The 17708-nt window shown below is 34.5% G+C and overlaps 1 protein-coding gene across 2 annotated transcripts in view; it reads left to right on the top strand.

Moving 5' to 3' along the window:
- Window positions 1-17465, top strand: part of ADAM10 (ADAM metallopeptidase domain 10) — a 52241-nt gene extending 34776 nt beyond the window's left edge. For both annotated transcript variants that reach the window (XM_075100240.1, XM_075100242.1), the window contains 12 exons: window positions 522-625; window positions 2048-2197; window positions 3410-3502; window positions 4119-4302; window positions 6431-6594; window positions 8223-8406; window positions 9345-9495; window positions 11866-12049; window positions 13240-13348; window positions 13644-13864; window positions 14594-14720; window positions 15210-17465. In XM_075100240.1, the coding sequence (XP_074956341.1) occupies window positions 522-625; window positions 2048-2197; window positions 3410-3502; window positions 4119-4302; window positions 6431-6594; window positions 8223-8406; window positions 9345-9495; window positions 11866-12049; window positions 13240-13348; window positions 13644-13864; window positions 14594-14720; window positions 15210-15304 (1766 nt within the window). In that variant the 3' untranslated portion in view covers window positions 15305-17465. The remainder of the gene's footprint in view (window positions 1-521; window positions 626-2047; window positions 2198-3409; window positions 3503-4118; window positions 4303-6430; window positions 6595-8222; window positions 8407-9344; window positions 9496-11865; window positions 12050-13239; window positions 13349-13643; window positions 13865-14593; window positions 14721-15209) is intronic.
- The last annotated feature ends 243 nt before the right edge of the window (window positions 17466-17708 follow it).

The following is a 17708-nucleotide window of genomic DNA, read 5'->3' on the forward strand; positions in this document are numbered from 1 at the left end:
TTAAGTTGCATAATATAAAAATTTTCAAAAATTCCATGGAAGATGAATAAAGTAATAGAATCCTTTAAGAGTGTTAGCAAGGTTTCTTAGTTTTAGTTTACGAAGTAGAATTTAAAAAAAAAAAACCTTTCTCTTATCCAAGCAGTCTTTAGTATACCTGATCTATAATAATTTTCCATTGTGAGTTCATTTTTTTTAAGGGTGCCGTTAGTTCAAGCTAATCGGTACAGATGTGTAAACAATAGCTCTCATTCTTATGTTAGATGTTGATCATGTTTTCTTTTGCTATCTATAGGAAAACAATGTTAAGCAATTATCAGTTTTGTTCTGTTTGTAAAACTAACAATGTATTTTAGTAGAAATGTGTAATGATAAAAAGGCAATGTAAAGCATGGATCTTCGCATGCTTCTCAGACCACATGAGCAATACTGGACACAAACTGAGTAAGCTGCAGTGATACAGCCATATTTTGCACTTGTACTTGGAATTTGAAAAGTCAACCTGGCTTTCCTCTTTTTAGAATATCCACATAAATATGGACCACAAGGAGGTTGTGCAGATCATTCGGTATTTGAAAGAATGCAAAAGTACCAGATGACTGGTGTAGAAGAACCAACAACAGAGGTACAACACAGGCTAATGGATTATGTTGATTAGAAATTAGTGTAATAACTTTCCATTTCTCTCTTTTGGTCAGTCATCATCCCTCATTAGTGCTAGAGGTTTCTTATTAACATAGCTTTTCTAAATTTTTTTTCTCATTGCTTCTACAGCATAGATGTGCTAGCTCACAGGCTTAATGAGTTCTACATGATCTCAAATTTTCCAACAATTGGAATTTTAGATGGTTGTGGAAATCGAGCTTGAGATGAGGAATATACTTTATTGTAGTGAGAAGGAAGTTTCAAGATCCCTTGATCTCTAAGTAACATACTGGTCTTAAAGAGTAATAACTTCAGATTTTCAAGTTATGTTAATGTAACACACTTGTAGTATTTGAGTACTTCAGGGGTAAATGGAGTGATATGAGTGGGAGGGTCTTACTAGCAATATTGAAAGATTGAAGTGGTCACAGCATGCTGCAGATTGCCTGTAATGGGAGGTAAGTGGTCTCTGGAAGGCACTTGTGTACCTGCTTGGAGTCCTGCAGGTTTCTTGCCTTCAGGTTTGCACTACTTGTCATTAAATTGGATTTTTTTTTTTTCAACACTTTCTAACAGTAAATTACTGAATTTCTGTTAGTGTTAGCTAAGTTCTGAGCTGTTTCAAGTTTTGGCATCATTTTGTAGTGCCAGTTAAGTATATGCCAACAAAACTATGCAACATGGCTTGGTAAATAGCATCAGCAACTTAAAGTTTATTTACATTGTGACTCCAGAAATTATCAACAGTATTGCATAATTCAGCATTGGTAATAAAAAATTTACTTCTGAAACTTCATGGAGAGAGTGGGCCATCAACCAATAAATACCAGAAGGGAAGTTAAAATAACGCTCACTAGTCAGAGAAGCAGATACTTCCCAGACTAGTGAGCATTATTTTAACTTCAGGTTTAGTGTACCATTCATTCCACGCTGAAGTGCTTAAGTATTTCTGTTTACTAAGGTAGCTAAGATAATTACAGTGTGAAATAACCTGTGTTAGGGAGGGTGCATTTAAGTCCCACAGCACTTGAGTTTGTGGTTTGGCTCTTTTTTCTAATCTACAAACTGTTCATCTTAGAAAAGGTTTATGGAAAAGAAAAATTCCAAAGATGACGTGAATGAAAAAACTGTATGTCACATCAACTGCCTTTTGTAATATAAGGTGAAATTCACAGAAGGGTTTGACTCAGATAATTTTAAAAATAGATGGCATACTTGAAAACTGGCAATAACATACTTAGTTTAATTCAAGATTCATGAAACTTCGTGGGTTAAAGAAAAAGAATGAAAATCCCTTTGTATTAGTGGAGTATGTTTAGAAAAATCCATTGCTATTTTTAGGTAATCTAGTGCAGCATGTAGATGCATAAAGTTAATATATTTATTTTCTGTTTATATACAGAAGCCTTTTCAAGAGCCTAAGAACAGTGATCCACAGCTTTTAAGAAACAAGCGTGCCACTCAGGCTGAAAAAAACACATGTCAGCTGTATATTCAGACTGATCATTTGTTCTACAAGCATTATGGAACAAGGGAAGCTGTAATTGCACAGGTATTTCCAATCCCTTTCTTTTTTTAAACTATCTGGTTTTATTTTGTGTATTTCTGATAAATTTAATGTAATGTAATTGTGTATATTATTGCTTATTTACTTTAGAATGTCTTGTTTCATTTTTTTACAAGGATTTTGACATTGAAACACCTTTTTTTATTTCACTAAAAAGATACTATGTATCTGTAACAGAAGTCCTGGGCACTTCTGCTTCCTTTAGTTAATAGCAGCTGTGGTTTGTTTGGCACATCTGAGCAAGACTTGCAGTCTGACTTCTCTACTTTTACTCAGAAATATAATACTTCCTGAAGAGGGTCTATTCTGTTGGACAGCCTGCCAAGCCTCTGTGTTAACACTTGCACAACCTTCCATTTGAAATTTTAGATCAAAACACTGAACTAATGACACTGAGGTCTGTTCCTGTAGTGTGTGGTGTCATGGAAGGTCAAAAGGCAGCGGCAACTAGAGGCGGATGCTTTTCACTTGTCAATGTATTATTAACTGGAAAAAGTGTTGGTTTTTATTTTGGGTTGTTAGTTTTTTCCTGATCAACTGCTAAAGATATAACTAGCATGTTAATATACTTCTCTTGAAGTCTGAACTTTCACTGCTACTTGCAAGTCTGACTTTTACTATTTATTCATTACACTGTATATATGCAATTTGAGTAACATTTTCCAAATCTCTGAAGTCACCTTCAAAATCAGGTTTTTCAAGGAATTAGCATTTGTATGTGCTCTTGGAAAAGGTAAATGATCCTTTTTTCATTTTTGTGTTCTACCAGAAATGAAAGAATAATGCTGTCACAAGTAAATTTTTTCTCAAAAAAAAAAAAAAATACAGTGCTTTGAATACAATTTTAACTACAGTGCTATCTTATTGTAGCAATGAATTGAATGAGTATCGCAAACAGGTGTCTGAATCATTGATAGAATTATATGGTAAAAAAAAAAAAGGCAAACGGCAAAATACTTTGCTGTTATCTGGCATGGTGGCAATACAGATACTACGTTATGTAGTGATTTATTCCATTATATCTCATAAAATTTCAAACTAATTGCCATCAGCATTTGATTAAAAAGGCCTGTTAGAGTTCATATGGCACAGTATCTTATATGTACTAGTATAGGCCTTGTAGTTGTTGCTATTTAAAAATCAGCCATAATGTAGTGCATAGATATTTGAACTGTAGATACTTCTCATTTTTGACAGATATCCAGCCACGTTAAAGCGATTGACACAATTTACCAGTCAACAGATTTCTCAGGAATCCGTAACATCAGCTTCATGGTGAAACGAATAAGAGTAAGTTGTATTGGAAATGCTTCTAGCTTCACCAGTATTGCTAAGAGGCTGTATTTTTCAAAGTCCTGTTGCTGTTCATTTGTAACCATTTATTGTTAGTAATTTTGTAACATAAGTGTCTCTGCAGTAAATGGTTCCCTAACCCATTCATTTGGTTTCATTCTAGTGTTTATTCTCAAAAGCATGCTACTTCTGTTATTAAGCTGTAGTCAGTTTTTACAGGAAGCAGCTTCTAATGTTTCAGCAGTGTTGACTGTGTGGCGAATAGACTGTATTGCTCTCCAAGAGCTTTGACGATAAAATAGAAAATGGCTATCCAGGTTGGAAGTTCCTTCTAAAAGTGATGATTTAAGAGGATAAATATAAACTTCTGGGTGCTGATGGAAGGGAAAAAGAAATAAGGGTGTGAGGAAATAATATACAAATGCAATTCTTTATTTATTGTCGAACTTGGTTTTCCAAATATTGGGGTCGTAATTTGTCAAGGCCTATAAATCTTTAGCACCACCTTTAGCTGTTTAACATAAGGTATTGACAACAGTAAGCCTTTTAGCTGGTATTTACAAGTCAAGTGAAAATTAATCATGCCTTACAGTTTGTTTCAATTCACTTTTAGATTAACACAACTGTAGATGAGAAGGACTCTTCCAATCCTTTCAGATTTCCTAACATTGGTGTGGAAAAGTTTCTGGAACTGAACTCGGAACAGAATCATGATGATTATTGCTTGGCCTATGTGTTTACAGACCGTGATTTTGATGATGGAGTTCTTGGTCTGGCTTGGGTTGGAGCCCCTTCAGGTAATTATATCAAAACCTTCAGTGCTGTGAGATAGTGTTGTAGGTAGGTACAAAGACGAAAGGTAGAAACTATGTCATATAAATGGACAGCAAATAGGGAAAAAAATCTCATAACCATCTTTTCACAATTTTAGGTATGGTTTGATTTTTTTAAAACATAAACAGCATGTTGTGTCACTTCAATTAGTCTTGCTTTCTTTCTGATGAGTAGGATGTGAACAATAAACAAAAGTGTATTTCTTTTGTTAGACAAAGGTGGTATTACTTGGATGACTTCTTATTTTTGACAGGTATGAGTGACCAATAAAGTGACTGAAAAAACAAGTATTTCTGCTATATATAAACAGAGCGTACAACTATGCAGTTTGAATTTTGTAGTAGAACTACACTGCAGAATCTGTACATTTTCTAGGTAGTATTGGAAGCAACTTTTATTTTTATATTTATTTACTTCTAAATAAAGTAAAATCAGTGAGATCTTGTTCTGGGAGATACCGGAATGTGTAATTTTTCTTGAACGGCTTCTCATTAGTTTCAATCTAGTTGTGTACTTTGGGTCTGAATTACGTCTCGATGTAGAAAAAAAAATATGTATCAGTGGTTTTCATCTTGATATGTTTGTCCTGGATGTCTTAGTTTTACAGGGTGTATTAGTCTTATAAAATTATATGATTGAAAGTTGTTAGTCTTTAAATTAAGGTAAATACAAATTCTTTAATTATAGTTCAGCATAAATTCCAAATTGTGGGAACTTTCACAGAAATCAAAATCAGAAATTCAGAAGAAACAGTCTTTCCTTGTTTCTTCCCTTGAGTCATTTCCAAATATATCAGGAATTAGGTTGAAGATACTTTTATGAGAACACTGTCAAGAGCTTTAACAGAATTTGAGTAATAGTGGAAGAAATATTACACTGTTCGTAAGATGTAGCTATATGTTATAACCTCATTTTGTTTACTGTTGTACTTTCCTCTAAAGCCTATGTTAGTGTAGAGTACTGGAGCTATGTGGAAAACTCTTGTGGTCTGACAGTCTCTCAGACTTTGATTTTAGGATATTAAAATACTTGAATAAGTAGAGTATTCAGAGGCGTAATAGATCAGTGGACCAAAGAGTATAGTGAGTATGTTAGAGGGACCTGTGCAGACTAACCTTAGTGACTGTGGAAGAACCATAGGAAAAATAATACACAAGTGGCCGATGTAAATAAGAAACTGTGATGAGTAGTCTAGTGTGTAGACTGAGCAAGCACAGGATGTATTGGAATGTGCATTCCATAAACGCTGCTTCCAAAACTAAATTTGACTGAGAAAAATTAAGTTGCTTTGAGAGATTTTCCATCATTAAACACACATGCTGACATAGGTTAAACGGCACATTGCACTAAAATGAAATTCTACTTCAGAAAGCAAGAAAGCTTCTTTAGAGTGTTTTTTTAGACACCATTTATGTTAGCTATAGAATAACTGAATTCTACAACATAGATAATGCCTCAGTACAAACTCAAGCTATGGAAAAATTCAATGAAATTAAAGTCACAATTTAGACACTTTTCCAAACAGTAGGTGTGATGCACTTGATTGTTGAACTTCTAAATATGGGTCTCATTAACCCACACATCAAAAGTATTTTCAGCTTTAGTTTGTACAGTGGAAAATTAGTCACTTTTGCTGATAAGGATATATAGCTTATCTTAGGCGTTTTGTATAAACGCTCGTGCCATAAGAGAGGATCTCCTGTGATTTTACTCTTGGGTTTTTTTTACTCAATGAATTCCAAATGGGATATGGATTGAGGCTACCTGTATTGGACACTGTACCCTGCTAGTCTTGTACTACAGGTATGAAATCAGGGCTTATCCGTGCAGTGAAAGCCCCAAACAGGTCATACTTAATAGGTATTCTAAACCAGCTAACTTCTTGTGTTAATGTATCCATTCTGTTCTGAGAGCATTAGTGTGGATAAATCTACTTGCAGAGTTGGGTTAATATTAATTACACAGAAGAACTCGTAGTCCCTCAGTGTTCACTGAAAAGGCAGGGTGTTTCTTGTTCCAAATCTCACTGGAAAAGTGACACGCTACTTCTTTTCTTAGATGACTAACTGTTGTACTTCTGTCTAAATGCAGGGAGCTCTGGTGGAATATGTGAAAAGAGCAAACTGTATTCTGATGGTAAGAAGAAGTCTTTGAACACTGGAATCATCACTGTTCAAAACTATGGCTCTCATGTTCCTCCCAAGGTTTCTCACATTACTTTTGCTCATGAGGTTGGGCATAACTTTGGTTCACCTGTGAGTATCACTATTGATCTGTTAACTCAATTTCAACCATTTTGAAGCACATGATTTGTGAATGGAGCTTTTACTACTTATAAACACAGATAATATGATCATGACTGCATATGCATGTGTGCATGCCTATTGTACACACAAAAAACCAGATTGCTGAGCTAAGCCCCTTTTATGAGTATTTGACAACACTGGTGCAAGAGTCAATTTTGCGAATTATTTATTCCTACTAGTTCAATGTCTTATAAAGGGACTATATTATTATTCCCTAAAAAACTCCCTGTTTTTTATTGAAGACTAGGGTCACACACATCTTCTAAATGTATTTTGGTTTATCCTAGAGAGGGAGGAAGAATGAATGCAAAATTAATTAAGAAGAAACTTTATTCAACAAGTGAAGATAGAACTGGCTCTTCTTTTATGTTCAATTCAATTATTCATACTTACAAGTTTACCTAAGAAAATTGTGGAGAGTATTTGGATACCAAGAACAATATTTTAAATCAAAATTGTCTTCCAGTTATTTAGGGACATGATTTGTTTGTGGCAAGGTAAAAACATAGGCTTTTGGTTTTGCTGGAGATGAGAACAAAGTTTTCTGGTTTGGGTTTTTTATTTCTAAACTTAAGTATATAGGCTTTCTACTCTTGGAAGTAAAATGAAATCAAGATATGACAGGAATGACAAGTTCTTCAAAAACAGATGTTTACATGTGAATGCTTTCTTCATGTACCTTGAGAAAATCTCTAATAGCACTGTTCTGAGTGGGAACAAGCCTTCCAAGTATAACTGAAAATACAAAGATGTGAAACTGATAAACCAGTCCCACTGAGTGAGCATCTTTTGCATCAGCCTGGAAGATGGTTCTTTTAATTTTACTCTAAGTTGCATTTGACCCAGGGAAATGCATAAAAGTGTGGTTTTGGTTCTACCGAACTGTAACTCATAACTATGTCAGTTTTTAATATTTATCTACCTGTTTTGGAGATATAGGTTGTATTTCTGGAAAGTGGAATGCATCAGAACAGCATTAGACATCCTCTTGCGCTTAACAACTTAGTATGTTGTCAGTCTGCTAATTGCTAGTATGCCAACCTGTAATGCATTTTTCATTCATTGTGCTGGATGTTGTATAGATCTAGCCACTGGCTGACAGAAACAGACTTCTGCTCTGTTTTGCAGATATCTGTACACCTCCCTCAAAACAAGCAAAAAGAATGGGCTGCTGTTTCAGTTAACTCCTACTTTTATTCCACAGAATACTTATTACCCTTTTGTGATCATAAAGCCACTCTTCAGGAGATGGCAACTTTTTCAAGTCAGTGTTCATTACAGGACATGCGCTTGGGGTATATGTTACCAAGAATGCAAATAAGCTAAAACGCAAGAAATTAGATACTTTATATTGTTGTTTGGGGAAAAAAAAACCAAACAACAAAACAAACCTTTATTTTCTGTATACTTTTTGTATTCCAAGGAACCTTAGAGTATAAGTGTCTTGGTTGTAAGAACCTTTTATTCTCACTGTGTTAAGGTACCAAATCAGGTTACTTTTGCACATGTGTAAAAAGATAGCAAGAAATTAAAGAAGCTGTCTTCATAGAAATAGTTTTAAAATGTTTGTTTTGCAGCATGATTCTGGAATGGAGTGCACTCCAGGGGAGTCCAAGAACTTGGGACAGAAAGAAAATGGCAATTATATCATGTATGCAAGAGCTACATCAGGGGACAAACTTAACAACAACAAGTTCTCTATCTGTAGCATTCGGAATATCAGCCAAGTTCTTGAGAAAAAGAGAAATAATTGTTTTGTTGGTATGTATTTAGTCATCCTGAAAGCAGAATGGCTAAGCTATTATCTTAATTAGAAATTTATCATTTTCTATTTTACTTATTCTTTTTTTTTTTAGTTTACTGAAAGAATCCGTAAGTAAAGAATTGAATTTGCAATCTGGAGAACTGTATCAAGTTCTGGGGTCCCCAGTACAGCAAGACGTGAACATACTGGAGGGAGTTTGGCAAAGGGCCACAAAGATTATTAAGGGATTGGAGCATCTGACATACAAGGAGAGGCTGGAAGAGCTGAGACTGTTTAGTCTGGGGAAAGCTGGGTCGCAGGGGAGGTGCCTCTTGTCTGTCTTTATAAATGCCTAGTGGGAGGGAGTAAAGAAAGCAGGGCCAGACTTTTCAGTCATTGCCCAGTGAAAGGACAAGAGGTAAGGAGAACAAATTAAAATATGTGAAATATGTGAATCTTTAAGAAGTTTTTTTGTGCAGGAATTTTCTTTCTGGAGTCTGATTTGTGAGCTCTCAAATTTTGTGAGATTGTGCAGTGAGTAAGTTTGTGTTTTGGAGGAATAGTTGTTGTAGTTCACCCCAGTACCACCAGCTTTTGCCTTAAGGTCCTCAGACTCTGTTAAAGGAGGAGGATTGCAAGAAAGGATGCTTTTCGCTGGAGGCTTAGGAGTAAACTTTCTCTGAGCACTATTTTTCTATCCACACAAGAAACTCCCACTGTTATCAGCAGAAACCCTTTACTCAGAGGCTTAAAATTCAGTGAATTGTAGGAATGACTAAGCTGAGTGGCAAGCAAAGAATGCAAGTTGAGTTGAGCCCTAGTCTGAAGTCCATCTTGACCAGGCACTTTCAGTCATGATTGGCTGGATGCTGTTGCAAGTCAGTGTTAACATCTATTAAGTCTATTTGCATATTCTTTGTACTGCCTTTTACATAAATATACTGGCATTTTTCAGAGTCTGGTCAACCCATATGCGGCAATGGACTGGTTGAACAAGGAGAACAGTGTGATTGTGGATACAGCGACCAGTGTAAAGATGAATGTTGTTATGACGCAAACCAATCAGAAGATAAGAAATGCAAGTTAAAACCAGGCAAATACTGCAGGTATTGTACATGTCTGATAGTATGCTTTCATTTTGGGGAGTATTGGTAGCTATAATTGGTATTTTAGAAATTGAATCTGTTTACCTGCATTATTCTTAAAGTATTTATTTTGTTCAAAATGCTTTATACAGTGAGCGAGAAGTTCATAAGCACAATTATGCTATGTAATTCTTGGTGCTAATTGTAGCTTGCTTTCCCATAGATGACTGTTCTCTAGCTTTTGGAAAAACATAATACGGCACTGGATTGTGTCAATGCTAGCATACCATGATACTCAGTGCAGACAGAAATATGTTGAATTTCTATTATTTTTATTGGAAATGTGTTGTGCAGAATTCCTGCAAAAACTGCATGATTGAGAAAAATGTGACCAGGATGCTGTTTTTACAATAGGTACAGGAACGTATTAATTGCTAAAAGGATAATGGGGAATATTATGAAATTGGATCCTTTCCTTGTGCCATTTCTACAGCATTGCCTAAACTGGAAGATGACTGAAGGATATAGTTGGTCGATTATTTTTTTTTTAAAATGCTTGTTTTATGAATTAAATTAAACTATGTTTTTAAGTCACCTTGTACCTTGGCAGTGTTGTGTACACAGTGATTTGTAAGAGGAACTGTTAAAGATCATAAGACTTGCAGTGAAGTAAGTCAACTTCTATCTTTTTAGTTCTGTGGCTTAAGATACATGTTAAATTTTTAGCTCATCTTAAGTGGATTTTTTCACATGAAAGGGGTGAGCTTTTGTTCCTCTCTAGAGACAGACATAAATCTAACATGTGGTTAGACTTCTAGCCAAAGATTAAGAGAAAATTACTATAATTTTTGAGTCTAAACTAGCTTCACTTTTAAATACAACACAGACAGTTTTGTTCTAGTTAAATTTTCCTGCCCTAAAAATGATCTTTGTCATCCTGGGAGTGGAAGTAGAAGTAGCATCTACTGTTAAAATGTATTTGACAGCATAGATATTGTAGAAAGACCATCTCCTGTGAATTCATAGTTGCAATAATTTTGCATGTCTTCACCCGACCCTAACCCTTGCAAATTCTTATTGTTTCTGGAAAAAAAAAAATCCATACGTGGTCTTGTTTTATAACTGGTTTCTGAGATTTTGTTTTATATTGCACCTGTGGTGAGGACCTATTTTCTTCTGAGTACACCAGGTGCCAACGCCACCTCCTTTCTTTGCTCTCTTGTGTTCAGCTGACTGTACTATAGCTTTATGCCCTGCTGGAACTGTCTTAAATAGGAATAGCTGCATCACTTTTGTTTTAGGTTTCCCTTTTTTTCCAGTTCTACTAAGATCGAAAATTTTTCTGCACAAAGAGGTTCCCAAAAGCAAATCCAAGTGTAAAAATGGATCATACAAATAACACACAAATACGTTCCTAAAATACATTTTAGGAAAACTATGGAATCCAGCTGCTTTACATGACTTTTGGTCGTCTTAATGTGTGATGTAAGAGTGATTTTACTTAGCATGCAATAGTTCTAAAATAGAGAGATCCTGACCTGCGGAAGGTCTGTGCTATCTTCTGATGTCCACTGAATGCCAACAGGCATGCTGTGAATAGTGTTGAGGTACAGAATAATTTGAGATGAGAACTCAGGCTTAGCTTTAATCAAGTAGTTACATATGTTTTATAACCTTCACTCTGCTGCTGCTTGTAATGGCATGTGTACTCAAACACAGCTTCAGAATGAGAAATGATTGTTCCCGGCTGTCTCACCAGATACACTGGTGGTGTGCATAGCATGTCTGTGACAGAAAGGAGCCAAAGTATTTTGGGGAAACGAGTGAAGCTATATGGCTTCTTTGACAAATCTTTCCTTCCTCCAAAATTTGTTTGTACACTGACCGTGATTTCTGATAGATCAGACCTGTCTCGTTCCCTTTTCTTGTTTATTTAAACAATATAAGTGGTATGACTGCAGAAAGTAGGAAAAAAGTTCCTTATGGATGTTAATCAGTGACAGATGAATCTTGACTTATTTATTACATTGAAACTGATACTATCAAAATAATCAGTTCCAGAATTAATTTTCCCAACGTGTTAATTGAATGTTTTATATATCCAAACTTTGAAATGCTGTGATTTTCTAGATATTTTCATTTAAAATGTGCTTGTACTGTTTTTCTAATTTAATGCAAATAGTTTAATTGGTTATTACAATAACTAAGAAATCTGTACTCAGTGCAGTAACCTTTTGTTACCTTAAGGGGCGGAAAAAATTACTCTCAATTCACATTTTATTTAGCACAAATCAGAAATATGTTGAGTATTTGAGTAGGTTTCAGGATGAATGGTTTTCCTTGAATAGTTTATGCTTTTTCTTTACATCCATGTTTTCTTTTTTTTTCTAGCCCTAGTCAAGGCCCCTGCTGTACTGCACAATGTAATTTCAAACTGAAGACTGATAAGTGTCGAAATGATTCTGACTGTGCAAGAGAAGGAATGTGTAATGGTGTCAGTGCTCTCTGCCCAGCATCTGAGCCTAAACCAAACTTCACAGATTGCAACAGGCACACACAAGTTTGCATAAATGGGGTATGGTTTTTTACAATCATATGCAACTGCAGCTGTTTATTGCAAGGCACTGTATTATGAAGTGATTCAGTTTCAGTACTTAATGGAGAGGAGTGTAAGACTAATCTCTTTTTCAATAAAAATGTTTGATTTATTGGTTTCAGTCAAAATAACTGTGAAGGTACAGCAAATATTAAGAAGCAGGTAACAAATATCAAGCTAGCTTTACTATTTGAAAAAGTTCCATTTAAAGTGTTTTGTAAAAATCAGCAATTATGAAAGTGATTTCCTAGGTCCATCTTTTCATTTTTCTTTACGCTTGGTCAAGTAATCTTGTGCCTTAGAAAATTAGATATGCTATCAATACATGTTGAATTTGGTTTAATGAAAATATACAGTTCTTCCACCCATGAGCCTGTAACACATGTGCAAGCATATAGAATTATTCTGAACTGCCATTAGTTTCCTAGGTTAAAGAGTCCATGGCAGTTGCTATGAAATATTGATGGGAAGTCTTTTATAAATTGACCTATGTTTACCTAGAAGCAGAGACAAGCAAAAGTAATCTTCTTAAAGAGCTGTAACTTGCATTGCTCTAAGTTTCTGTTTTCCTGCAGTCCAGACTTGTAATCAAATGATACTACTTGTAACAATTTTTCAGCTAATTTAATTACCTTAAAGATAGAGGAATTGTCTTTATATAGTTAGTTGATTTTGAAACAAGACTATAAATACACTGGATTTTTCTCTTATTTGAAATTTAAGGCTCTTCCCACAGTAGAATTAAATACAGAATCTGTCCTGCCATAAATTTCTACTATTATTTTCTTAAAGAAAATATTTTTTAAGACATGCTTTTGATTTATTTTCCTAACTATGGTTTTAGGTCATCATGTTTCAGTGTGAATTACAGTGCTGTGAGTGTTTTGCAGGGTACTCTGAGGCCTAAAAGAAAACAGAGCATTAAAAAATAAAATAGGATAAATCACCTTTGAAAAAATTATCAAATAAGCCTAAACACTGCAATTGAATAACTGAAATAATTTTTTTGTTTTATAAACTTCAAAAGACATTCAAGCTACTATTTTTATTCATGATCATCTTTAAACCTTTGGTTATGCTTTCAGCTGTTAAAAATTAATCTCTCCTAATGTTAGCGCGCTTAAAAGTGAAATTGATTTTTGTATTTTTGTGCCTTTTGTCTCAAACAGCAATGTGCTGGCTCTATCTGTGAGAAACACGGCTTGGAGGAGTGTACGTGTGCTAGTTCAGATGGCAAGGACGACAGAGAATTGTGTCATGTCTGCTGCATGAGAAAAAGTAAGATTTGTCTGAATATTAAGCCTAATACAGCAGTATGTATCTGAGGAGTCTTCTCACAGCGTTTATATTAGTTTTTGTTAACTTGAGAGCCTACTGCGATTTTGTTCATACTTAGTTTCATATAGACATTGCATTATATTTTATAGGAAATAAACAATATATTTTGAGTTTTTACAGATAAATAGAAACTTGAAATTTTTCAAAAGCATTTTGAACAATTGAACACCAAGATATTCATGCACGTATGTTTTAATTCAATAACAGTTTGATCTAATTTGTATTCACTTTTCAGTGGACCCAGCTACTTGTGCAAGTACAGGCTCTAAACAGTGGGAGAAATACTTCAGTCGTAAAACTATTACTTTGCAACCTGGATCTCCTTGTAATGATTTCAAAGGCTACTGTGATGTGTTTATGAGGTGTCGGCTAGTAGATGCTGATGGCCCTCTAGCTAGATTAAAGAAAGCAATTTTTAATCCTGAGCTATATGAAAATATTGCAGAATGGATTGTGGTAAGTATTTTTTTATGTTACCAGTCTCATATAAAACTTTCTTGTTAATCAGTATTCACAGTCGGTAGGTGTTGCTGTATATATACAGTACTTCAGCATTCCTCGAAGTATAATCAGTCCTTGTTTTACTAGTTTTTCTATAAGCACCTTGAGTGCAGCAAGTAAGTTTGACAGATTGAATGGAACAGAAACAAATAAATAACAAATAAACAAGTAAATATTCTGTGTAAATACCTCTGTTCACTCCACTGTCTGTTTTGTTGTTAATGCTCATGTTTTTCATTTACTGGGCTTACCTGTTTTAACTCTTCATATTTTAATGTTCTGATTTCTTTTGAGGAACTAAATATATTGATCTCTAGGATTTCTTTTCTACTGCACTAGGTGATACTTTCCTATTAATAGACTGGGAGGAGAGCTACAATGAAACTGTTAGAGCTACATAGTCAATTTTGTGTAAGCTGTTGATTGTTTTAGGCTTATATAACTGTTGTAGCCTATCTTCTCTGAAATACTCTTCTGATTGTAGAATGAATTTGAAGTATTGGGGGTTTTTTTTGTGTAAGAACTTTGAGGATATTTTTCTTTAAAATGTTATGGTCTTTTAAGTGATGTTTCAGAACAGCTTTTTTGATTACTTCTAAAAGGCAAAGGAAAGCCATATTCAATGACCCCTGTCTCTTGTGCATGTGTGCCAGCCTCCCAAAAATAATTTTTGTATGTTTTTAGGCTTATTGGTGGGCAGTGTTGCTTATGGGAATTGCCTTGATCATGTTAATGGCTGGTTTCATTAAGATATGCAGTGTTCATACTCCAAGCAGTAATCCAAAGCTGCCTCCTCATAAACCACTTCCAGGTGAGTATACGAGGTAATCAAATTTATAGAGAAATGTTTTATCCTCAACTATTTTGTCCTAAACAGAAATTTCAGGTGTCCTAACCTGCAGTTCTTAGTCTGGCCCTGTGAAACTACAAATGGAATTCATGCCAGTGAAACAATTCATAAAAATAGAACTCTTGCCTTATTTTCCTGTAACAAAATATGCATATTAGAAGAAAGCTTTGAAGACTTTTTCTAAGCCAGAGTTCCTTTTATTTGCTATGCCATGCTACATTTTGTAAGAATCAGCCTGTTTAAGGAACTACTTTTGACATGATAAAATGTATTCTGTAAATAATCCACACAGTTAATCATCTTTTTAAAACCTTGCAGGTCTAAATCTGAAGCCTCTCAGAAGTTTTTTTATTTAATTAATATTTAATTTGAATGGCTAGGGCAACTCTTCTGGAAAGAATATCCTTTTTTTTAATTTATTTTATTAATGTGTACTTCTCTTTGGAAAAGGCACTTTAAAAAGGAGGAGACCACCACAAACCACTCAGCCACCACAGCGGCAAAGGCCCCGAGAGAGTTATCAGATGGGACATATGAGACGTTGACTGCAGCTTTTTGCCTTGGTTCTTCCTAGTGCCTACAATGGGAAAACTCACTCCAAAGAAAACCTACTAAGTCATTGTCCCCAGTATAACTCTCAAGAATTGAAGAGGGGAAAAAAGACTGATATGCCCTCAAAAGAAGTGGAAATGGTTAAATTTTTAATGAGCAAATTTTCCAGCTCAAAAAGTGTTTTTCTTGCATATTTTTAATTTAGCGGCACAAACTCCTGGAGTATCATGATTCTTTCCCCTTTCTGTGCTCTTCATTGCTGCATTTTCTTCACTTGCAGGCAAATGTGGCTGTAGTAAAACTTTTACTCAAGAATTGAAAAAAAATATATATTTTTCAACTGCCAGACAAGGCTAGGAAGCTAGACCACCTCAGCATTGGAGACATTGCTTGGCAATGTATATACATTGTTATATGCAGACATGTATTTCTAACGTACACCCGTACTTGTGTGCAATTGTAAACAAGAGAATTGCAATATGGATGTTTCTTTGTATTATAAATCTCTTCTGCTATTAATGAAGAAATTACTGTTTAATTGACATACTCAGGATAACAGAGGATGATGGTGTGTAATGGTCAAGGATCTTGTGATGCTTTACACAGCAATTTTGAATCAAATCAAACTTTTATTATGATCAAAGTTGTTTCAGGCATTCATTTCATCTTTATCAAACAGCTGCTAAGACATAGCATACCAGACTGTATGGTATTTTAGAGATGTGACAGGTGTCCTGCAAACTTTGCAAATGCCAGAATGTTTCAAGTGTTTTATATAAGTCTAATTTCTTGTAGCTCAGCTTAAATATTTTTAATTTGTCTGATTATTCAGTTAAATAATGAATAGTTAAATGAAATATTTCCATGCTTTATTAGAAAATTCTGCCTGTTGTTCAACTTCTTTTAAAAATAGCAACCAGTTTATTTGGGCTTTTCAAATATTCTTAAAGTACGATAATTAAATTCATGTTCTGAGGGATGTGGAAAGAAAGAAAAGCTGTAGGATTTTTTAATTTTCTTTTTTAATTTATCAGATATTTGGATAACTTTTCGGCATGATACTGTTGACTGATAACCACTAAAATAGAGTGATTTGCCCAGCTCCTGTGACAGAGTTAAAATTGTAGTTAGGACTACCAATTTGCCCACATTTTCTACCAGTAGTGAATTTCAAAAGCACAATGTCCCATTCCAAAGTTTTTATTACAAATGTAAATAATTGGCTTTTTTGAAAGAGGAAACAAAAGATGTCTTAAGGTGCTTACTGCTATGCAGGAGATGAAAGGGGGCATTACAAAATGTTTAAGCTTGTGATATATTTATTGCTTGTTTTCCAAAAGCAGCAAGCTAATTAGAGATGCAAATGGCTATAATTTTCCTGGCTTTGCTTTAGGAGGAAATTTACTAAGGGTTGGACAGGCTCCATTTGTTTGGTTTTTCGTTTTTGTTTTATTTTAAGAGTATAAGGTTTACACAATCATTCTCATAATGTGACGCAAGCCAGCAAGGCCAAAAATGTTACAGAATCTAATGGGATCTCTTCCTTGTAAACTTGTACAGTATGTGGTAACTTTTTCAAAATCCGACTTTTTGTACATGGTTTAGAGACAAATTTTGTACATGATACCCCAAGTCCAATAGACTATATAAATAATTCTAAATGGTCTTAACTAGTTAGAAGCGTATGTAGTTGCTTTTAAGTCATTTTAAATACATTTGTTTTAAGACTGTGCAAAGATTGGAAGTGGGTTTGCATTTCTAAAATGGTGAGTTTTATTCAGCAAGAGTTCTTAGTAACTTCTGAAGTGTGGTGGACTTTGGAGCATAAATTTTTTGCCTGTAATGTTATCCTGTGGTAGGATTCTGGCAGACAAATGCTGCCCTATTTTATTTTGAGTCTAAGTTCTGTTTTCTGAAAACAAAAGTGTGCACTGAACTCTCCACTGCAAGTCAAGATGTCGTAAAACCGAATCAAAGTTCTGGAAAATGAAATGGAATACTACTGTCGATTACATGTCCACTGTGTTTTATACAGTATCTTTTTTGTTCATTTTGGAAATTTTTACTAAAAATGCAAAAAATAAAGTATTGTGCAAAGATATGTAAGGTTTTTTGAAACTTGAAATGCATTAATAAATAGACTTGATGAAATCATCTTCTGAAGATTATTTACTTTTTGAATCCTGGAAGAAAAAGGAATACACAGATTCTGCTTCTGCTTAATTTTTGGGTTTTGCTGGAAAGGGGCTGTCATGACAAAAAATAATTGTACTATCTTTACACTATCAAAGTGCACCTCCCAATTTTAACATCATACAGTTACAGATAAATGTTTATGTGTAACCCTTTTAAGGAAAAGCCCTAAAATTACCTTTAAATTACTTGTATGACCACAGC

Source organism: Phalacrocorax aristotelis, chromosome 7 (assembly GCF_949628215.1).
Source record: "Phalacrocorax aristotelis chromosome 7, bGulAri2.1, whole genome shotgun sequence".
In the NCBI taxonomy this organism is placed as follows: Eukaryota; Metazoa; Chordata; class Aves; order Suliformes; family Phalacrocoracidae; genus Phalacrocorax; species Phalacrocorax aristotelis.